Here is a 23579-nt window from a genome sequence, read left to right on the forward strand (position 1 = left end):
CCCAGCTCCCCTCTGCACTTCCACAAAAAGCCCAGCAGCCTGCATGACAAGCCCAGCACCTCAAAACAAGCCCCATATTCCCTCAGCACCTCAAAAACAATGCCCAGATCCCCTCAGCACCCCCACAACAAAGCCCAGCACCCCAAACACAACGCCCAGATCCCCTCAGCACCCCCACCACAAGCCCAGCACCCCCAACACAACACTCATCTCCAGTGAGCAGCCCGAAAACAAGCCTAGCACCCCCAACACAACACCCAGATCCCCCGACACAAGGCCCAGCACCTCCAACACAATGCCCAGCTCCCCTCTGCACCCCCAAAACAAGGCTAGCACCCTGCATGACAAGCCCAGCACCTCGAAAACAAGCCCAGATCCCCTCAGCACCCCCACCACAAGCCCAGCACCCCCAAAACAAGCCAATGATCCCCTCAGCACTCCCCCAAGCCCAACACAACAAACACACGGCCCAGATCTCCTCTGCACCGCCAACACAAGGCCCAGCACTCCCAAGACAAGGCCCAGACCCCTCAGTACTCCCATGACAAGCCTGACACCCCCACAACAAGACCCAGATCCCCTCTGCACACCCACCACTAGCCCAGCACTCCCACAACAAGCCCAGCACCCCCAGTGCAAGACCTAGCTCTCCTCAGCACCCGCACCACAAGCCCAGCACCCCCAACACAACGCCCAGATCCCCTCAGCACCCCCACCACAAGGCCCTGATCCCCTCTGCACTCCCAAAACACATCCAGCACCTCGAAAACAAGCCCCTGATCCCCTCAGTACCCCCAATACAAGGCCCCAATCTCCTCAGCACCCCCAACACAAAGCCCAGATCCCCTCAGCACCCCCACTACAAGCCCCGCACCTCCAAAACAACGCCCCGATCACCTAAGCAGCCACACCACAAGCCCTGCACCCCCAACGCAATGCCCAGATCCCCTCAGCACCCCTACCACAAGTCCAGCACCCCCAACACAATGCCCAGATTTCCTCTGCCCCACGGAAAAAAGGCCCAGTACCTCGAAAACAAAGTCCAGATCCCCACAACACCCCTACCACAAGCCCAGCACCCCCAACACAATGCCCCAGATCCCCTCAGCAACCCCAAAACAAGGCCCAGATCCCCTCAGCAAACCCCTTACAAGACCAGCTCCCCCAACACAAGGCCCACATCCCCTCAGCACCCCCAAAACAAGGCCCAGCAACTCCAACACAACACCCAGCTCCCCTCTGCACTTCCACAAAAAGCCCAGCAGCCTGCATGACAAGCCCAGCACCTCAAAACAAGCCCCATATTCCCTCAGCACCCCCACAAGAAGGTCCAGATCCCCTCAGCACCCCCATGACAAGCCCAGCACCCCCAACACAACGCCCAGATCCCGTTCAGTACCCTCATGACAAGACCAGCACCCCCAACACAACACTCATCTCCAGTGAGCAGCCCGAAAACAAGCCTAGCACCCCCAACACAACACCCAGATCCCCCGACACAAGGCCCAGCACCTCCAACACAATGCCCAGCTCCCCTCTGCACCCCCAAAACAAGTCTAGCACCCTGCAGGACAAGCCCAGCACCTCGAAAACAAGTCCAGATCCCCTCAGCACCCCCACCACAAGCCCAGCACCCCCAAAACAAGCCAATGATCCCCTCAGCACTCCCACAAGCCCAACACAACAAACACACGGCCCAGATCTCCTCTGCACCCCCAACACAAGGCCCAGCACTCCCAAGACAAGGCCCAGACCCCTCAGTACCCCCATGACAAGCCCGACACCCCCACAACAAGACCCAGATCCCCTCTGCACACCCACCACTAGCCCAGCACTCCCACAACAAGCCCAGCACCCCCAACACAACGCCCTGATCCCCTCAGCATCCCCACCACAAGGCCCTGATCCCCTCTGCACTCCCAAAACACATCCAGCACCTCGAAAACAAGCCCCAGATCCTCTCAGGACCCCCAAAAGAAGGTCCGGATCCCCTCAGCACCCCCAAAACAAGGACAGCACCCGCAACACATGCCCAGCACCTCGAAAACAATCCCCAGATCCCCTCAGCACCCCCGACACACAGCCCAGATCCCCTAGGCTCTCCCACACGCCCAACACAACAAAAACACGGCCTGAATCACCTCAGCATCCCCACAAGCCCAGCACTCCAAAAACAAAGCCCAGCACCACCAACACAATGCCCCGATCCCCTCAGTAACCTCAAAACAAGGCCCACATCCCCTCAGCAAACCCCTTACAAGACCAGCTCCCCCGACACAAGGCCCAGATCCCAACAGCAGCCCGACCACAAGCCCAGCACCCGTAACACAACACCAGGATCCCCTCTGCACACCCACCACTAGCCCAGCACTCCCACAACAAGCCCAGCACCCCCAGTGCAAGACCTAGCTCTCCTCAGCACCCCCACCACAAGCCCAGCACCCCCAACACAACGCCCAGATCCCCTCAGCACCCCCAACACAAGGCCCTGATCCCCTCTGCACTCCCAAAACACATCCAGCACCTCAAAAACAAGCCCCTGATCCCCTCAGTACCCCCAATACAAGGCCCCGATCTCCTCAGCACCCCCACCACAACGCCCAGATCCCCTCAGCACCCCTACCACAAGTCCAGCACCCCCAACACAATGCCCAGATTTCCTCTGCCCCACGGAAAAAAGGCCCAGCACCTCGAAAACAAAGTCCAGATCCCCACAGCACCCCTACCACAAGCCCAGCACCCCCAACACAATGCCCCACATCCCCTCAGCACCCCCAAAACAAGGCCCAGCAACTCCAACACAACGCCCACCTCCCCTCTGCACTTCCACAAAAAGCCCAGCAGCCTGCATGACAAGCCCAGCACCTCAAAACAAGCCCCATATTCCCTCAGCACCCCCACAAGAAGGTCCAGATCCCCTCAGCAGCCCCATGACAAGCCCAGATCCCCTCTGCACTCCCACAAGCCCAAAACAACAAGCAATGCAGAGATCCCCTCTGCACACCCCTAACAGGCCCAACACCTCCAATACAAGCCCCAGATCCCCTCCGCACTGGCACAACATGCCCAGCACCCCTAACACAAGCCCAGATCCCCTCTGCACCACTATGACAAGTCCAGCACCCCAAACACAACGCCCAGATCCCCTCTGCACCCCCACCACAAGCCCAGCACCCCCAACACAATGCCCAGATCCCCTTCAGTACCCTCATGACAAGACCAGCACCCCCAACACAACACTCATCTCCAGTGAGCAGCCCGAAAACAAGCCTAGCACCCCCAACACAACACCCAGATCCCCCGACACAAGGCCCAGCACCTCCAACACAATGCCCAGCTCCCCTCTGCACCCCCAAAACAAGTCTAGCACCCTGCAGGACAAGCCCAGCACCTCGAAAACAAGTCCAGATCCCCTCAGCACCCCCACCACAAGCCCAGCACCCCCAAAACAAGCCAATGATCCCCTCAGCACTCCCACAAGCCCAACACAACAAACACACGGCCCAGATCTCCTCTGCACCCCCAACACAAGGCCCAGTACTCCCAAGACAAGGCCCAGACCCCTCAGTACCCCCATGACAAGCCCGACACCCCCACAACAAGACCCAGATCCCCTCTGCACACCCACCACTAGCCCAGCACTCCCACAACAAGCCCAGCACCCCCAGTGCAAGACCTAGCTCCCCTCAGCACCCCCACCACAAGCCCAGCACCCCCAACACAACGCCCAGATCCCCTCAGCACCCCCACCACAAGGCCCTGATCCCCTCTGCACTCCCAAAACACATCCAGCACCTCGAAAACAAGCCCCATATTCCCTCAACACCCCCACAAGAAGGTCCGGATCCCCTCAGCACCCCCATGACAAACCAATGATCCCCTCAGCACTCCCACAAGCCCAACACAACAAACACACAGCCCAGATCTCCTCTGCACCGCCAACACAAGGCCCAGCACTCCCAAGACAAGGCCCAGACCCCTCAGTACCCCTACGACAAACCCAGCATCTCCACCACAATGCCCAGATCCCGTCAGCACGTCCACGACAAGCCCAGCGCACCCAACACAAGCCCCAGATCCCCTCCGCACTCGCACAACACGCCCAGCACCCCCAACACAAGGCCTAGATCCCCTCAGCACCCTGCATCACAAGCCCAGCACCCCAAAAACAAGCCCCAGTTCCCCTCAGCAGTCCCACACGCCCCACACAACAAACACACGGCCCAGATCCCCTCCGCACCCCCAAAACAAGGCCCTGATCCCATCTGCACTCCCAAAACAAGGCCCAGCACTCCCACAACAAGCCCAGCACCCCCAGTGCAAGACCTAGCTCTCCTCAGCACCCCCACCACAAGGCCAGCACCCCCAACACAATGCCCAGATCTCCTCTGCACCACAGAAAAAAAGGCCCAGCACCTCGAAAACATGGCCAGATCCCCTCAGCACCCCCACCACAAGCCCAGCACTCCCAACACAAAGCCCCGATCCCGTTCAGTACCCTCATGACAAGACCAGCACCCCCAACACAACACCCAGATCCCCCGACACAAGGCCCAGCACCTCCAACACAATGCCCAGCTCCCCTCTGCACCCCCAAAACAAGGCCAGCACCCGCAACACAAGTCCAGCACCTCAAAAACAATGCCCAGATCCCCTCAGCACCCCCGACACACAGCCCAGATCCCCTCGGCACTCCCACACGCCCAACACAACAAAAACACGGCCTGAATCACCTCAGCATCCCCACCACAAGCCCAGCACTCCAAAAACAAAGCCCAGCACCACCAACACAACGCCCCGATCCCCTCAGTAACCTCAAAACAAGGCCCACATCCCCTCAGCAAACCCCTTACAAGACCAGCTCCCCCGACACAAGGCCCAGATCCCAACAGCAGCCCGACCACAAGCCCAGCACCCGTAACACAACACCAGGATCCCCTCTGCACACCCACCACTAGCCCAGCACTCCCACAACAAGCCCAGCAACCCCAGTGCAAGACCTAGATCTCCTCAGTACCCCCACCACAAGCCCAGCTCTCCCCAACACAACGCCCAGATCCCCTCAGCACTCCCACAAGCTCAACACAACAAAAACACAGCCCAGATCCCCTCAGCACCCCCAACACATGGCCCAGCACTCCCAAGACAAGGCCCAGACCCCTCAGTACCCCTATGACAAGCCCAACACCTCCAACACAATGCCCAGATCCCCTCAGCAACCCCACAACAAGCCCCAGATCCCCTCTGCACTCCCACAAGCTCAACACAACAAACACACGGCCCAGATCCCCTCGGCACCCCGAAAACAAGGCCCTGATCCCCTCTGCACTCCCAAAACCAGGCCGAGCACCCCTAAAACAAGACCGAGCTTTCCTCAGCACCCCCCACCACAAGCCCAGCGCCTCGAAAACAATGCCCAGATCCCCTCAGCACCCTCAAAACAAAGCCCGGCACCCCCAACACAACACCCAGATCCCGTTCAGTTCCCTCATGACAAGACCAGCACCCCCAACACAACACCCAGATCCCCCGACACAAGGCCTAGCACCTCCAACACAACACCCAGCTCCCCTCTGCACCCCCACAAAAAGCCCTGCACCCGCAACACAAGCCCAACACCTCCAAAACAAGCCCCAGATCCCCTCCGCACTCCCACAAGCTCAACAAAACAAACACACAGCCCAAATCCACTCAGCACCCCAGGACAAGGCCCAGACCCCTCAGTATCCCTATGACAAGCCCGACACCCCCAACACAAGGCCCAGCTCCCCTCAGCACTCCCACAAGCCCAAAACAGCAAACACACAGCCCACCCAGATCCCCTCAGCACTCCCTCGACAAGCCCAGCACCTCCAAAACAACGCCCAGATCCCCTCAGCAATCCCACCACAAGCCCAGCACCCGTAACACAATGCCCACTTCCCATCAGCAGCCCCACAACAAGCCCAGCACCCATAACAGAACGCCCTGATCCCTTCAGCACCCCCATAAGCCGAGCACCCACAACACAAGCCCAAGATCCCCTCTGCACCCCCATAAGCCCAGCCCCCCAATACAAGGCCCAGATCCCCTCTGCACCCGCACCACAAGCCCCGCACCACCTACACAATGCCCAGATCCGCTCAGCACCCCCACGACAAGCCCAGCACCTCCAAAACAATGTCCAGATCCCCTCCGCACACTACCAAGCCCAACAAACCCAAAACAAGACCCTGATCCCTTTCAGTACCCTGACAAACCCAGAAACCCCAACACAACGCCCAGATCCCCTCAGCACCCACAATACTAGGACCAGGTCCCCTCAGCACCTGCAAAACAAGGTCTAGATCCCCTCAGCACTCCCAGAACAAGCCCAGAACGCTCAACACAAGGCCCACATCCCCTCAGCACCCCCATGACAAGATCAGCACTCCCAAAAAAAGAGATCCAGATCCCCTCAGCAACCCCTCACGTCAAGCCCAGTGCCCCCAACACAACACCCAGATCACCTCAGCAACCCCAAAACATGGCCCAGCACCCCCAACACAAGGCCCACATCCCCTCAAGATCCACACAAGAAAGGTCGAGATCCCCTCAGCACCCCCACAACAATCCCAGCACTCCCAATACAAGGCTCAGCTCCACTGAGCAGCCCAAAAACAAGCCTAGCACCCCAAACACAACGCCCAGATCCCCTCAGCACCCCCACAACAACCCCACCACCCCCAACACAAGCCTCAGTGACCCTCAGCACCCCCGCAACAAGCCCAGAACCCCCAACACAACACCGAGATCCTCTCAGCACTCCCACCACAAGCCCAGCACCCCCAACACAAGGCCCACATCCCTTCAAGATCCGCACAAGAAAGGTCAAGATCCCCTCAGCATCCCCACAATCCCAGCACTCCCAATACAAGGCTCAGCACCTCCAAAACAAGGCTCAGCTCCACTGAGCAGCCCGAAAACAAGCCTAGCACCCCAAACACAACGCCCAGATCCCCTCAGCTGACCCACAACAAGCCCAGCACCCCCAACACAAGGCCCACATCCCCTCAGTACTCTCAACACAACACCCAGATCCCCTCAGCACCCCCACAACAACCCCACCACTCCCAACACAAGCCTCAGTGACCCTCAGCACCCCCGCAACAAGCCCAGAACCCCCAACACAAGGCCCAGATCCCCCAAAACAAGCCCAGCAGCCCCATAAGAAAGGTCCAGATCCCCTCTGCACCCCCACGACAAGCCTAGCACTCGCAACAAAAGGCTCAGCACCTCCTGCACAACGCCCAGATCCCCTAAGCACCACCATGACAACCCCAGCACCCCCAACACAAGGCTCAGCTCCACTGAGCAGCCCGAAAACAAACCTAGCACCCCCAACACAACAAGCAGATCCCCTCAGCACTCCCAACACAAAGTTCAGTGACCCTCAGCACCCCCACAACAAGCCCAGAACCCCCAACACAAGGCCCAGGTCCCCTGAGCAAACCTATGACAAGACCAGCTCCCCCAAAGGGCACGGAGGAGCTGCCCTCCCTCACTCTCTGTGTGGCTCTTGTTGCCGCAGCCTCCTTGCTTCCCCCCGGCAGACGGGGAGCTTTGGGCAGAGAGGCGGGAGGCAGGGTTAAGGGGAGGCCTTGGCTGCAGAGGTCTGCCCCTGTGGCAGGTGCTGGAATGGGGAGGGCACTAGTGTGTGCCTGTGGCCTGTGCAGATGCCCCAGGAGCAGGGGGAGGTACAGGCCGGGGCAGAGCAGGGTGCAGCCCAGAGGCAGAGAGGTGGGCATGGCCAGCTCTGTTTTGGTGAAAACGCACCTGTTCTTGTCATGGTGCAGTGATGAGCTGCAGAGCACAGCAAACAGAGGCAGCAAACAGACACAGCAGTTTGCGCAGCAGTGTCTGGGCTCTGCCTGGGCCTTTTGTGGGCCTTGTTGGAAGTTGGGGAGGCTTTCTGGGGACCCCCGAGGAACTAGACAGTGCTTGCTGCTAGCAGGAAGGGAGAGCTAGGCAAGGACTACTGCAGGGGGCCTTGACTTAACTTCTCCTGGGAAGTCCTAGCTAGGTGGGACTGCTGCTAACGAGCTCTCTGGGCTGGCCTGGTCAGAGGGAGTTGGGGCTTTTGTTTCAGGTGGCTCCTGATTGGGTGGGTCAAGCACCCTTGTGAGTCACTGCTGGGCAGATGCCTATATAAGAGCCAGGCCTAGAGCCCAGCTCCCAGAGTGGGGCCAGCAGAGGCAGCAGTTTGGGCAGCAGGCAAAGAAGGTGCCTCTCCCTTTTCTGCAGTGGTGTGTCCTTCCCTGGGGCATGGTCATGACATGCTGCAGAGCACATTCCCCAGTGGCTGCTGGAGGTGCTGCCTCAGCTGTGTGTGAGGCTTCAACCCAGACAGACCCTCAGACAGCAGATGCAGCTCTGCAGGTGTCAGGCTGCAGGGAGTGCCTGGGGCCTTTCTGTGAGGCCTGGGCTGACAGTCAGCTCTCCTGTGCAAGGTGTGCTGTGGTTGACCCTTTGTATTGCCAGATAAAGGAGCTGGGGGAGGAAGTGAGCAGGAAGTTAGCAGTCCCTCTTCTAACCTCAACCATTCTGTGATTCTGTGAAACCTCCTGTTGTCCCCTGTGTCACAGAGAACACCACTAAAAGTACAGGATACAATGAGTTCTTTCCCGCGTCTTCTTCCGGAGCTGGGAAAGGAGTGTTTTTTCAGCCATGAAGCTTGGCAAGACGCGTCCACCAAAGGATGATCATCGGAAGCAAGGTAGGTGCTGGGAGGAGGTTGTTCCCTGATCCAGTACTGCTGTTCCAGGAAAGCCCCTGGTCCCATCCACTTAACGGATGAGACTCCCCCCCCGGCTGTGCCCTGTAAGTGGCACACATCAACGCTGTTGGTAACTCAGGGATTAGACAGGGAGCATTTGGTGGACAGGGTGAAGGCTGGAGAGAGGGTCTCCATGGGGGAATCTGGGAAGCAGGGATAGATGGAGAGAGCCTTACACTGAAGGCTTTGCCAGATCTTCTCCGTGGTGCCCAGCAACAGGACAAGAGGCAATGGGCAGAAACTGAACCACAGGAAGTTCCACCTGAACCTGAGAAAAAACTTCTTCACTGTGAGGGTGACAGAGCATTGGAACAGGTTGCCCAGAGAGGTGGTGGAGTCTCCTTCCCTGGAGATATTCAAAAGCCGTCTGGATGTGATCCTGGGCAATATGCTCTAGGTGACCCTGCTTGAGCAGGGAGGTTGGACTAGATGATCTCCAGAGGTCCCTTCCAACCTAAACGATTCTGTGATTCTGTGATCTCACCCGCTTTGTGAGATCATGGTGAAACCTGGAAGTCAGGTGGGCAGTTTCTGGCTTATTTTAAGGATTACTTGCAAGTGTAAGAGCAAAAAGCGTGATTTAGCCCTTTCACTGCTTCTCTGTGATGCATGGAGACCCGCATGAATAGCGTTGCAGCAGCACAGTGAGAGGTAGGGCTCTGTTGCCTCAAGGTTGTCTGTTCCAAGGTCTCGATACCTGCTACAGTGCTGAAATGGGACACCTTTCTGGAAAGGCAGAAGGTGGTTAGCGATCGGAAATTTGTTGTTGTTTCCATTCGGCTCAAATTATGATGTTTCAGTGACAAATTGGGGAATGCCTTTTTGTGGAGGAAGACCAAATGTTGCTTTAGATATTCTTCATGGGCAAATCTTTGTTGTTGTTCAGCCAGCTTTTAAGAGAAGAAAGGAGGGATTTGGCCTGAGACACTATAGAGGTAGAGGCCTTGGCAGACTGTAGAGGCATAATACTGAAACCTTGGTGATCTTCCTGCCCTCCCCAGTGAAAGGGCGTTCTTCTTGTGGTGAAGACTTCACCTAAGGTGATGAGGAAAGCCATCTGGGATGCAAAGGCATGAAAAGGCTGTACTCTCAGATTGTGGAGTACATTCACATGTAGATTTACCAGTGGTGGGGGAACAGTTGCAACAACTGTTCATGTGGTCATTGCCTCACAGCTGTGTGTATCCTTCCTCCCCCTTTGCCCTCCACAGGGCGTAGTCCTCCCAGCATCCCTCCTGAGTGGTGGTCTGCTTCTTTCTGCCATCCCAGGCAGATTGCCAGTTCTGCTCGGGTCAAACAAACCCACTGAATCACTGCAAGCAGAGCTGGGAAGGTGCTGGTCTGTCCCTCCACCCACACGTGGCAGGATGGAATCTGCTTAGGTCCCTCAGTGGAAATGAGGACACTCTTTTCACACACAACTTGCTGCAGTGCCTCTCTCCACCTAGGAAAGCTTTTCCTAACATCCAGCCTAGATCCCCCTCACTTCAGCTGAGGCCCAAGGTTATTTCTGTATTATCTCACAGAACCGGGCCAGACTATGGTGAAGCAACTGATCCAAGTCTTGGATTAGCCACGAGGTAGGAAACCTGTTTCCCAAAAGCGATGTCTGTGCTCTATGCGTGGTTTTGGTAGTATTTCCCCCTGTGCCAACGAAACAAACCAGTGACCCTAAAGCAGCTCCCCACCTCCCTTCATCCTCAGCAGTGCATCACCTTATGGCAGTTAGAGCTGCAGCACATGTTCACATGCTCTTTTACCTCGTGAAGTCTGCATTGCTCATTTGTCGGATTTCAGTTTTCCAAAGCTTATTGCCTTCATGAAACTGTGCTGGCACACAGCACAGGTGGAATAATGTGTCACGCTACGCAAACCTCTTTTAAAATCCATTTTAAACCAGGCTGTCTGTGACCTGACCAGGTGACCACTGTTCTTTGTATTACCAGGAGAGGTTGATAGGATGTATTGGTTACCTTTCTCGGAGTCTTCAATTATCCACCGAGTGGAAACAACAAGAGACATTCTTTTGTCTGTGTGCCTTTATGCAGAGGAACCTGCTGTTTTGGAAGCAGAAGACCTGGGCCGAAAAGCCATGAGACTAGGAGGTGGACTGGACCCAGACACAGTCTCCTTGGCTTCCGTCACGGCTGTAACCACCAATGTCTCCAACAAGAGGTGAAGGCCAGATGTGAGCTTGTGCAAGCCAGGAGGTGATGGCAAACTCTCAGACGTGCCTGCTCCCCAGAGCCATGTGTTCCCTGAGCTGAGCTATGCTGGAAATCATGTTGCCCCATGCAACTGTTTTCAGAAACGCTTGAACGAAGAATGTTCAGTGGCATTTCACAGCCCCTGGAGTTCATATTCCTCTCATGCCAAGAGAGCTGGCACTGCGAGGAGTAACCCTGGGAAATGCTCTGTCACAGTCTGCAGTGAGTTCCTCTGTTGTTTGACGGAGGTCTTTTTTCCTGCCCTTTGGAAGGTCCAAGCCTGATATCAAAATGGAGCCGAGTGCTGGGAGGCCGATGGATTATCAGGTAGGTGACAACGCTGTGCCCCCAACTTCAGCTCGGGGGGTTCAGAGCCCAGAGAGAGACCATTTCACAGGGAGTGTTTAAGGGGAGAAAGAGGCGAGTTGAGAACTTTTCTTTCACGCTTTCTTGGACCACAACTATCAGCAGAGTAGTTACTTGAGGAGCTGAATCTCTTAGTTGAAGCCTTTGTCCCCGATGGCCTGTGGGACAGGTCTGGGACCAGGAGGAAGGACTGACAGTCACTTGAGCAGGCCTAGGCTTGCTGGAGTCCCACCGAGGCTGTGCCTCCTCCCCGTGCAGCAGGTTATGGACCTTGGCATGGCGTTGTTGGGAGCGAGTCCAGCGCGGGTTTCAATGTACTGCGCTCACAAAAGCAACTGACAATTTGTTTGTTAAGTCTGAAGGCTGGCTCATGTGTGAACGACTGTTTCAGGTATTGTTCCTGTGGGAGGATGACTTTCAAAAAGCTGCTGTTTAAATGCTAGAGTGATAAGCTATATCTCAAGTAGTTAACTGGATTTGCTGTCCATTGTGACAAGCCCAGAAAGCCCAGCTTAATCAGGGTTTGAAGCAGGCAATCTCCAACACAGTTCTCTTAATTTCCAAAGGCTTTCAGTACCTGTTTTAGCGTTCCCAATTGACGAGGCCTGGCTGGCAGTACTCGTTGGATTTCCTCTGGTAGGTTGGTGCCTGGTTGCTGTTATCTTGTTCCTCTTCTCGTTTTCACCGAGTCATGCTGATTCGGCAGCCGTTTACTTTTCTGTCCTTGCGTGTTAGTGCAGTAGCACATTCCTAGGGATGTCTGGGACCAATGCAAATAATGATTTGTTGTTAAAGGTTTATTGTAGACCACTTATGGCGTCCACTTTTAAATCCCACGAGAGACCAGTTGACATCAGAAGATGCAGTAGAGCAGTATGTGGAAGAGGTTTAATTATACGCATAAAAAGCCTAAAGCAAGTTGCGAGGACGACGAGGACTGAGTGTCCCTGGTTTGGGAATAGTATAATCGGAATGTAAGGAGAAGGAGGAAGGTGCAAGACGAATTATGTGCAAGACAGAGCAAGAGGTTCAGTTAATTGGCCAGTGCAAACAGGAGTATCACAAGGCTGGTTTTCATTGGGAATGGTGAGGGAACAGAGCGGTGACCTTAGCTGCTTACCTCCTCAGAAGGAGTCTGAGAGTATTCGCACCTACCTTGCTGCGCTTTAAACGAGGAAGGGATTTGAGCTGGGTTTGTTAAGCTGGTGCAGCTTTGGGTGAGGGGTAGGAGGTTGCATTTGCAGCTCAGCTCCTCTGCAGTAAGTCAGTTTGTGCAGCAATCAATGCCAGGCAGTCTTGTCCTCTTCTTTAGAGAGCTCAGCTGTCTTTTATCAGCTTCCTTTTCTGAGCGGTTTACCCCTTGTATTTTTTAGCAGAAGCAAGTTAAGCCAGTTAGGGCATCAGTAGCAGAGTGTCTGCTCCCGCAGCTTAGCTAAATCTGTTCAACTTTGTGCCTTACGTGCTCTTGGAGCAGAAGAGCCATCTGAACGGACAGGGCTGCTCTGATGCTCCTACCTCCCATGCCATGCCGCAGCGTGCTCAGGCTTGTAGGAGCAGCCCTGTCTCTTTTGTGTGATGAAGAGAGACTACCCAGCTGCCACCCCGGCACTGAAAGCACCTTGGAGAGGAGAGCCAGGTGGAGACACGGTTTAGGGCAGCCGAGGTGGAGGTCCATGAATCTCTCTCCCCAGGTCAGCATCACAGTCATTGAGGCACGACAGCTGGTTGGGCTCAACATGGACCCCGTGGCCTGTGTGGAGGTTGGAGATGAAAAGAAATGCACGTCCATGAAGGACTCGACTAATTGCCCTTACTACAATGAGGTGAGCTGGATTTTTCCTGAGGTGCTGCTCCAGGCTCGTTGCTCCTCAAGGCCTACACTGCAGTTTGACAGCAAATGACATTTATTTGACTTTGTTTTTTTTCTTTTTCTTCTTTTAGTAAGTAAGATGGAGTAAGATGAAATCACAAACCATGCAGAAGGAGAGATGAAACCTTGGCCCTCTGGTATTTTACAAAATGGTGACAAAGAACCAAAGCAAGACAAAACCCCTCACTTGATCAGTTTCAAATTAAATGAGCCTGTGCCCACTTTCTCAGTTTTTCCAAGAAGTTAATGCTTTATTTTAGTTTCTCAGATCACTGATGCTGTCAGTTGTTGGGTTGACGTGGGTCCCTCTGCAGCTGTGACGTGAACTGCAGGCTGTTCCTCTGCCCAGACACGTCTCTGTTGGTGGGATATGGACAATAATGTTGTCCTTCAATTCAGAAGGAGTCCATGCCTGCTTCCCTGCTTTCACGCATGCTCCTTCTCTTTCAGTACTTTGTGTTTGATTTCCATGTTCCCCCAGATGTCGTGTTCGATAAGATCATCAAGCTGTCCGTAAGTGAGCATGGTTGTGTTGTCCTTTTCAGTGGGCTTTGGTGGAAACCAACCCATTTTACTTGTTGGGATGGATTTAAGACCCTTGATGATGCGAGACCTCTGGCAGGAGCGGAGGTGCTCAGTCCCTCTCTCTGAGCCCTCATGTCCTACGAGCCTCACCTCCTTTGCAGACCCCTCCAGTCCCTCTGTCAGTGTCCTTATTGCTGCAGCCACACCCCCCTCCACTCGTGTTCCCTCTGTTGCTCTGTGGCTGCTCTCTGGTATTTCCTAGCTAGGCAAAACTAAGCCTGTCTCAGGATGTCTCTTTAGGCTTGGGGAGAAGCAAGAGCTTCCTGAGGCTGCCAGTGGATTCCCTGAAGCATGAGGGTGGGTACAGCTCTTGAGGAAATTCAGAGTTGTAAATAATGAGAGCAAAACAGAGGCTCCAGCTCTCCCCAGAGCCGCAAAGGAAGACTAGGAAGGAGATTCATAGATTCACAGATCAAAGCAGGCTGGCTAGGAGCATCCACATCTATCCCATGCATAGTCTGGCTGTGTAATTTCTCCCAGGAAGGGAATTAAAGCATAGATTTCAAGCATCTTTGAGACGCTTCCTTGAGGAGAATGTCTCAGTGTTTGGTGCCATAGTGGCTGGAACACTGCATCTTGTTTCAGAGATGGTTTTTTTTTTTTTTACTTTTTTTTTCTGTTGAATCCAAGTGTACACTTGCTTGCAAGACTGCTAAACAAGAGCTGCCAACCACACTGTGCTTCACACAGCACAGTGAGTGATTATATCTCCTGCCCGGACTAAGCAAGATGCATCAAATCCTTTAGAAGGGTTCAGTGTCAAACATTAGAAACAGCCCTACCCCTCCCAGCATGGCTGGGCACAGAAAAAGCTCTGACTTGTTGTTCTCCCTCGCTTTTCAGGTGATCCACTCAAAAAATCTCTTGCGCAGTGGGACTTTGGTAGGCTCCTTCAAGGTGGATGTTGGAACTGTTTACACCCAGCCTGGTATGTCACCACAATTTGCAAGGGGTCATATAGATGCCTACCTTCACCATCAAACAAATGTCTACCATTTGCAAGGTAGCCAGGCAGTCACTAGTTTCCTTTGGCAACACTTAGTCAACTTAATTTTAGTATCCCGGGTGCAAGCATGTCATCTAGGCTCCTTCTGCAGTCCGAAAAGAGCCCTCAGCCTCTCCAGAAGATGGTATATCCCATTCTAGGATAAGGCATAATGCACGCAGGTAGAATTGTCCTCAGATGTGCCATTCTCTCTCCACTGACCTCCTAAGAAGCTTAGATTAGCTTGCTTAGGCAAGATGTTGACCTTTCCGAGAGCTGAAGGTCTAGCCCTGTGTGGCTGGCCTTTAGACCAAGACAGGAAGATGCCCAGTGTGCAAAGAAAGAGGTTAATTAGAGCTTCTGTGAGAATGTCATGTTGCTCACTGATGCTACAGCCTGCCTTGACTTAGCACAGAGGGGCCCAATGAGTGCTACTAAAATCCACTGTGCTATCGTGGGCTTTGTTTAGAGGACCTCTGTTTCAGGGAAGCCTGTTTTATAGAACCATAAAAGAAATGGGGAAGCTTTCAGCATCCTGCACTCGCTGTGCGCAGCGAAAGCAGGCATGGTTGGGATTAGTATAAAGGAGGTCCAGAAGGGTCCCTGGAGAGGTCATTCAGTCCATACCCTTGCTCTTGGGAAGGATCAGCCCTACTCCGTGACAGGCTCCCTGCTGAGCTTCTGCCTGAAAAGTCACTGAATCAGTGAATCGTCTTGAACGTGTCTGGCAGACTGATGAAGCAAACCCATCTGCAGGAGAGGAGGCTAAGAAATGCCTGCTCTGTACAGAAGAGCATGGCTCCTTGGAGGGCCGAGGGCTTGCAGCATGCCAGCATAAGGAAGACCTGAAACTTCCCTTTAGAGAAGAGACATCCAGAATCACTGGGATTTTATCTTAGCTTATGCATCAGGCCTTTTTGTAGCACTCTGCCCCTCTGAAGAGTCCTGAGAGCTAAGTTTCCATTTCAGGGGTGCTCAGCAAATGATGCTGGAAGGGATCTGAAGAGAGCGTCTCTTCTGATGCACTCCACAGAAGGATGAGATCTTTCTCGCCCATCTAAGAGGCACCAGGCCTTAAAAATGTCCAGTGATGGAAACTCCACACCTCTACAAGCAGTTTATCCCATTGCTTCTCTGTCTCCAACATTGGGCAGATCCTCCCAATGGATTTTCAGGTGGTTCTGTCTGGAATTCCTCACACCTGGAGAGGTCTCTTTATGCATGCATGCAGGCTTCTGCAGTCAAGTGGACAGACATGCCCAGTGCTCGCAGTAATTCCTGTAATTGTGATAAATGTCTGTCTTGTTCCATGGCTTTCAGAGCACCAGTTCTATCGCAAACGGGCCATCCTTTCTGACCCTGAGGGTCGGTCTCACTGCTGGACTTAAAGGTTATCTGAAGGGTGCCGTTGCCGTGGTAGGGAAAGGGGACAACATCAAGACACCACACAAAGCCAATGAGACAGATGAGGATGATATTGAGGGGTAAGGATTCGTGGAGCCAGTTTCCTGTATCCTTCCTTGGGAATGAGCTATGAGCTTTTCGTGTCACTTTATTTTGGATTATTCAGTAAGGACAGCATCCCTTCCCAATTAGGCTGACAGCCCCTCTAGTAGTCGTGCACTGCAATCAGAAGTGCCAACTAGATTGTTTCTTGGAAAGAGAAGAGTTGCTAGATTACTGATGCAAATCCTGGTCACATCACTACAGACCAGTCCTTTATATCAGTTCAGACCCTCTGCTGCTGGTTGTTCACTTCTGCATACCAGCACCAGCCTGATGTGAACCAACATGATGTCCGTACTTTTTAGCTGTTGCTCCAGTTGGCCGTTGAATGGGAGCCACAGAAGTGAGGTTGAAGGGAAGATGGGAAATGATGGCTGAGGTCTCCCTACCCAGTGCAAGGACAGAGAGGAGCAGTTTGTGTAAGTGTTTGCCAGGTGATGTGAGTGGGCAGAGCTCTTCAACTCCCCAGAGCATCTGAAAGGCCATGCAAGAAGAGTCAAGCGAGTTTAAAACGTAGTTGTAGCCCTGAGTGTTTCAAGTCAATTAAATATCTCCAAGTGCGATCACAGACTTGCAAGTCCATCTCTCAGCCTCTGCCCAAGTAGTCAGCAACTAAGCTTATCACGTTAGTATCAAAAGGCTAATACAGCCTTCTTGACTTGCTGGGCACCAAGGGGCTTAGAGCAGCATGTGAACTCTTTTGGACTGTTGTTCCATGCTGCAGTCATGCTCTTATCCCACTTTATTGTGGACAAAGTTCCTTTAGAACTGTTGTTCACGGCATCCTCTGTAGCTCTCGGGGAAGAGAGAAGAAGCAAGACCTGCCACGAGAAGCCCTTTCATGGAGCTCAAGTTTCCTTCCAGTATAACCACCCCAGTTCTCCTTATACCCTGGCAGGGTATGAGGGCCTTTTCCAAAGATAAAGGCCCTTCTAACATCCCATTCATCTGGGCTGCTGCAGATGTCTAAACTAGGTAGAGATTAGTCTTCCCCTCGGCTCCACTGCTGATAATGATTATATCCCTTTTAGAAAGATGCAGGTTGTCTCTGAGGCACCTCAATGTGTTGCCATAAGGTTTCCCTTATGAAACCGCCCTTCCCCGTCCTGAATCGGGAGGGTGGGCAGGAACAGGACTATGATAAAATATAGGGCTGCAGAATGGCTACCTTTCCACCTCCTCACAGCCTGTGCCCCACAAGGGGGGCAGCTTCTCCCTCTTCTGCAAGTCTCTCCTGACAAACCTGCCAGGCCCAGGAGCTGTTTTGAGTCCTGTTTTCTGATGTTGCAGGAACCTCCTCCTTCCAGATGGGGTCCCTCCGGAGCAGCAATGGGCTCGTTTCTACCTAAAGATCTATTGAGCTGAGGGGCTGCCCCGTATGAACACCAGCCTCGTGGCCAATGTGAAGAAGGCTCTCATTGGGGAGAGCAAGGACTTGGTGGACCCCGATGTGGAGGTGTTCTTTGCAGGGCAGAAGGTGGGTGAGCTGCTTGCTATACTATTGTGACATGATAACGTGAGCAGGGCTAGCCATTGTGCAGGTTTGGGACTACGTGGCCAAGGATGATCTCAGCTGTCCTGGCATGTAGATGCTGACCTGTGTGACAAAGCTGCTTGTTTGTCCTGTGCCACGTTCCCTTCTCTTGCCCAGACTACGAGGGGGTTGCAGCAGTCTGCAGTCTCCAGCAGTCTCTATTTGGGAGAAGAAAGTCCCGAGCAGAACACATGTTGCTATCATGGTCATTAGCAGGGGAGGAGTTGAGGTCTGAAAGAAGGTGGGTGGCTTGTGGGCTCAGACCCTTGTGAAACATGTGCTTTCTCCTCCCACTTGGCAGGGGAAGACATCTGTGCAGAAGAGCAGCTACGAGCCCCTCTGGAATGAGCAAATAGTCTTCACAGGAATGTTCCCCCCCATTGTGCAAGAGGATAAAGATCCAGGTCCGAGACTCTGACGAAGTCCATGATGTGGCCATTGGGACCCATTTCATTGATTGGCGGGAGGTCTCTAACGAAGGAGACAAAGGTAAAGCTAATATGAGGGGAGGACTGAGACACCCTCTTCATGGTAGAGAGAGAGGCTTCCCTTTGGCAGAGAGTTAGCAAAATAGCCCAGGCTCCTTCCCCAGCCCTGGAGACAGCTGCTCCTTGGTGGCCAGTAGGAGAGACCTTTATTCCCTGCAGTGGTTTTCTGAGATCACTGGGCACCCGTTCCCTGAAAACCAAGTCCCATAACATGCCTCCAGTCAGAAACTTGAAAGAAAAGACACCCAAGAGCAACTGGCCCTTCCAGAAAATTCATGGCCATGAATGGATGAATATGTGACAGGCTCTCATGTTCACACAGACACACATGCACACACGAATGCACACACATGCACAAATGCACTAGCGCACATGTGGGCAGGACCAATGTAAAAGCAGAGAGGGCTCTATGAAGGTGGCTAATGAGGGTTTCTCCTCTCTGTTGCCTCATGCTGGGTGGCTTGCCCAACGGAGTAGTTGTGTGTGTCTTTGACGTGGTGAGCTGCACAATCCCCCTCACTGCTGTCACCACAAAATCATCTCCATGTATTGTTGCATGTGTGTATTTTCCATGTGCACGCGCACGCACACATACGCATGCTCAATCCTGTAGTACAATACCCAGAGCAGGGAAGTGATGCCATTCCATGAGCCAGCTTGAGCCCTGAGACAAAGCCATGCCCTCCTTCTTGCACATCCCCTTCACTACGTGTGTGTCTGGTCTCCTGCAGGCTTCCTGCCCACCTTTGGCCGTGCCTGGGTGAACATGTACGGCTCCACTCGGAACTACACCCTGATGGATGAGCACCAAGATCTGAATGAGGGTCTGGGTGAAGGCATCTCTTTCTGGGCCAGGCTTTTGATAAGCCTTGCTGTGGAGATCTTGGAGATGAGTTGCTGATGTGAGTCTTCCCTGACCCTTTGGTTGCCAGTGACAAGTGCTGGGTGTTAGTGATAGTTTGCTCAGTCCCCTTGGTAGTTATGTGTGGTCTCATAGACTGAGGATTTTATTTGGTGTTGCACTAAAAGCGCTGGATCCCCCAGCATGACAACAAATCTTGCAAAGATTTTTCAGGTTTTATGGTCATTCAAAAAGAACATGCAGTGAGCCTAGACACCGAGTTCAGCCAGACACCTATCTCTTAGAAGGCTTGAGCAGAGGGAGAGAAAACCCTCGTAGTCTCCATGAAAACCTAGACAGTGGCACGTCCCCTTCATAGAGCCCGTGTAGGTGTTCAAGGTGCCGAATGTGGCCTTCTGGGACCCCCTGCCCTGTGGCTTGTTCTCCTAAGGGTCCATCCAGCTGACCTTAACCTTGTATCCTACTTGCCTGTTTTTTTTCCTGCAGAACTGTCCTGGGAAAATGGAGGAGTTCTTCCTCTTTGGAGCCTTCCTGGAAGCTACCGTGATGGACAGGAAGATTGGTGACAAACCCATCAACTCTGAGGTCACAATAGGTTGGTGGTTTTCTGAGGAGGTTGGTTTTGAAACATGCCCGGCAGAGACTGCAGGAGCCAAGGCCAAAAGCAGGCTGTTTACCCCCTCTTTCCATGCTAACATTTGACAGAGCATCCGAGGCTCTCAGTTTAGGAAGAAGGTGATGGCTACTTCATTGGCACAAGCCATGCGTGTCCCCAGATGAGCTCTTTGCTGCGTGATCTCCTGTCAGCAGTGGATCTGCTCCATCTCTCAGTTGAGAGCACCTGGCTTTGCGTTTCCAGAGGTTAACCACCAAAGGAAGGATGTATGTTTCTAGTGGCTTGGAAGGGGGCATGAGTAGAGGACAGATTTCTGTTGTTAGTTTGTAATCCCTGGTCAGGGTTTCAGAAAGCTGAACTCCACTGTCCCCCATGGTTCCTGCAGAGGAAGTTGCTCCCCAGCCTGAATTAAAGGCAGGTGACTGAGGCTGTTTAACCCCAGTGTGAGTTATAGCCCTGTGACTTCTTTCCTGAGGTAACAATCTGGTTCCCGTAGATGGCATGGCCAAGCCTACCTTGCGGAGGAAGAAAGATGGAGGGGATGGGGACGAAGCAGAGTCTGAGCTGCTGCAGAACTCAAGTGAGGAAGACTGATGAGGATGGAGAGCTGGTCTCCCTTTGCTCATCTCAACCCATGAAACCCCTGGTCACAGACAGGTAAGTGTGCCCTCCTGGCCACCAGAGGGCCGCCTTGCTGGGCATGGCAAGGGGAAAGTGAGGGAAGGGACATTGCAGTGTTGTAGTGAGGTAGGAGGGGTCTGTCTCCTGCCAGCAGCTGGGAAACAGAGAGGCAGTGTGCTCCCTTGCCTTGCAGGAGAGGGAATTAGCATCTGGTTTCTGAATGGTCTGTAGGCTGATGGGAGCAGCAGACCTAAAAGCTCGTGGGGAGAGATGTGACTTAGTTCCTTGTCTGAAGGTGTTGGCGTGTGTGCCAGGTATCTGAGCTCCCCCGAGAGTCAGCAGAGATGGAGTCAGTGCAGTCCCAGGAACCTGGAGAGTCATTCAGCCAACCAGCCCTAGGAGCAGCAGCCGCCACTAGCTCTCTGTGCCCTGTGAAGGGAGCTTAGCTAAGTGCTTGTAGAGACCCCATCTTGGGTATTACAGCTAAGAAGAGCTGAACACCCACCGCCATTGCCTACAGTGCTGAGCACTCTTGTCGATTGCCTGTTGTCTCATAAAGGTTGAGCTGACCTCTCAGCCTACCCTACAGAGGGCCCCTCTCATCTACGCAGCCAGTTATGTGCCCAGCGCTCCTAGCTATCCACACCTTTAACGCTCTACCTCAGTGGCAAATTAGGGGAAAGTTAACCAGTGGATTCAAAAATCATTGGTTGGCATTAAAAAAGCAGATGGACTGCTGCACATGCAAGTTTCAGACATTCAGAAAACCAGCCTAAAAGACAGGTCCCTGCCTAGGACCCTTTGATGCCACAGCAAATGTGTGAATGCACAAACGCACTTCTGCCCATCAGGGAGGAAAGAGGGAGGGAGGTGCCTGGGCTTTGCGTCTTTGATTTCTCTAGCTGCCTGACATGTGAAAGCATCCTGGAGACCGTTTAGAGATTGGCAAAAAGTCTACCTTGAAATAAGGCATAGATTTCAGTAATGTAATTTGTTCTGGGGCAAGGTGCATTTGGAATCGCTTGGGATCTGAAAAGCTAGCCGAGGTCACAAACACAGAGAGGGGAGGATGCAGGAACTGCTGGAGGAAGTTCATGAGGATGGGTTAGCAGGAGTTTGGGGTAAAAGTCTTAAAATCCTTTCAGTGTCTAGATTTGTAGCTTCTCTCTCTCCTTTGGTCAGTCTGTCTATTCCCATTCCCTCTAACTATTGGCATGCCTCGTTCTCGTGTGTCAGTGTCAGAGAATCAGGATATGGGGAAAGTAGATCCTATTCCTGGGACTGCCAAAACTGGTGAGTTTCACTGGGCAGATGAGTTCTGTTCTCTCTGCTTCAGGTTCTCCCTCTGTAGAATTGAGGCAATTCTTTGCGATGTGCAGGTAGAAATTACCCTAACAGACAGGTGATCCAGACAGCTGCAAATGTGAGTCTACTCGATGCTTTCTACCTGTGACGTGCCACTAGTGGGGCGTCCGGGATTCTTTTGTATTCTGGGGTTAGTTGCACTGAACTGGAGAGATGGTTCTTTGTCAGATGTAAGAATGTATTAGATCTAAGCGGTTCTGCACGTATGACGGACACTGGACAACACTAAACCATGACCAGCAGACAATCTACAAGTATAACAAAGCTAAGAAGTATAGTAAGGAATCCAAAACCCCCACGTATCAGAGCTCTATGGTTAAGCCACGGAAGCCCAGTACAATGACTGCTCTCGGATGCACGGTATAATGACCGCTCTCGCCCTTTCCTTGTCCTTATGGGCCAGCCCTGCGGTATAGTTTTCCCCGGCTTGTTCTCACCACGCTCGAGCTGCGCCAAGAGGATTCAGGTTCTCTCTGGCAGTTGGCATCAGGGGCGTCCCCGCTGATGGGTGGGTTGTGGCGTCCGCAGGCCAGCTGACGGTGAGTCCGAGTCCACACAGAGGTATGTGGCTTACTGTCTTTTATCCTTCCCGGGCTTAGTTCATTAATCAGTGCCAGACCATAGCTGGACAATGGAACGGATGGTCTTAGGTGATAACAGTAGGGATGCCAACAGGATGGTCAACAGGATGCTTATCAGTATATTCAGCAGCTATCAGTGTGCATGTTTAACAGTTGCACGTTTAACAGCTATCAGTGCGCACAGTCAGCAGCTATCAGTGCGCAATTCCAAGGTATCCAGATGCTTAGAGTGTGAGTCTGCGGTGTCCCTTCTCCTTTGCTGACTAGGTTTGCTCTGCACTCATGCTGTGCACTCATGAGGCTACGGCACCCCCACAGTGTGGTGGCTCTGGCTGTGGTGCACCCGGGGTTCCTAAACTCTTGGGGAGCACCCTAGAGCAAACCCCTCTTCTAGGGGCTGCACCATCCTGAGTCCCACGCTTGCCTGTGTGGCGCCTATCACTACCGCAAGCACCTGGAGCTTCAGAAGGCTTTTCAGAAAGCCCAGAAGCAAATGGGATCAGGACCCGGGTCTTGGTGTGTCTAGGCTGCACGCCATCCCTGGCCAAGATTTGAATACAAAGGACTTGTACTCAGAAAGGCTAATCGGATTTAACCTGAGGAGATGTATTGGAAGTGGATTATTGTAACTATTATACCAGCAGATAGATGTTGCTAATCAAAATTAACTGACTGACTTAATTCAACTGGGAAATGAAAGAGACTAACCTGAATCAAGGCTGTTTGCATTCTAGATAGAACTGTCTGCCTGGGGTTGCTGCACTTGTTAAGCAGCCCATTGGGAAGGTGAATGCAGAAGGGAGATGGAAAGCACAGATGTTTTACAGAGCGTATTCCCCTGGGCTTTGCTTTTCCTACTCCCTTACCAGAGCACAGGGAGTTTCCCCATCAACTGTGGGACTCTGCTGACATCTTCTGGCTAAAAATAACCCAGATAGCTTCACAAGATGAAGTGAAGCTGTTTTGTAACCTAAGGGTGATTCCAGTTGCAGCAGGATCTGCAGTGGCTTTATCCAGGGTGAATCCTGGCTCACAGCGGATGCTCAGGCTGCCTTGGGCAAACCAGAAGCATGAACCTGTTCTGCAGGGCATGCCTGCGATCCTGGCTCTTCCCCCCCCCTTTTCTGTGCCATGACTATTGTCTCTCCATGCCACGTCCATCCCACAGACGAATGGAAATCTGGCAGCTCTGCAAACAG

General features: G+C 53.2%; 1 protein-coding gene across 1 annotated transcript in view; it reads left to right on the plus strand.

Annotated features, from left to right (window-relative positions):
- Positions 1 to 23579, plus strand: part of LOC138066514 (otoferlin-like) — a 117035-nt gene that overhangs the window by 62657 nt on the left and 30799 nt on the right. The window contains 16 exon segments of the mRNA XM_068936381.1: positions 8661 to 8734; positions 10843 to 10969; positions 11274 to 11328; positions 13059 to 13190; positions 13688 to 13750; positions 14666 to 14750; positions 16128 to 16171; positions 16173 to 16291; positions 17604 to 17790; positions 18149 to 18220; positions 18222 to 18336; positions 19067 to 19275; positions 19684 to 19792; positions 20289 to 20403; positions 20405 to 20470; positions 21771 to 21813. Coding sequence (XP_068792482.1) covers positions 8661 to 8734; positions 10843 to 10969; positions 11274 to 11328; positions 13059 to 13190; positions 13688 to 13750; positions 14666 to 14750; positions 16128 to 16171; positions 16173 to 16291; positions 17604 to 17790; positions 18149 to 18220; positions 18222 to 18336; positions 19067 to 19275; positions 19684 to 19792; positions 20289 to 20403; positions 20405 to 20470; positions 21771 to 21813 — 1615 coding nt within the window.

This window comes from Struthio camelus, chromosome 3 (assembly GCF_040807025.1).
Source record: "Struthio camelus isolate bStrCam1 chromosome 3, bStrCam1.hap1, whole genome shotgun sequence".
NCBI lineage: Eukaryota > Metazoa > Chordata > Aves > Struthioniformes > Struthionidae > Struthio > Struthio camelus.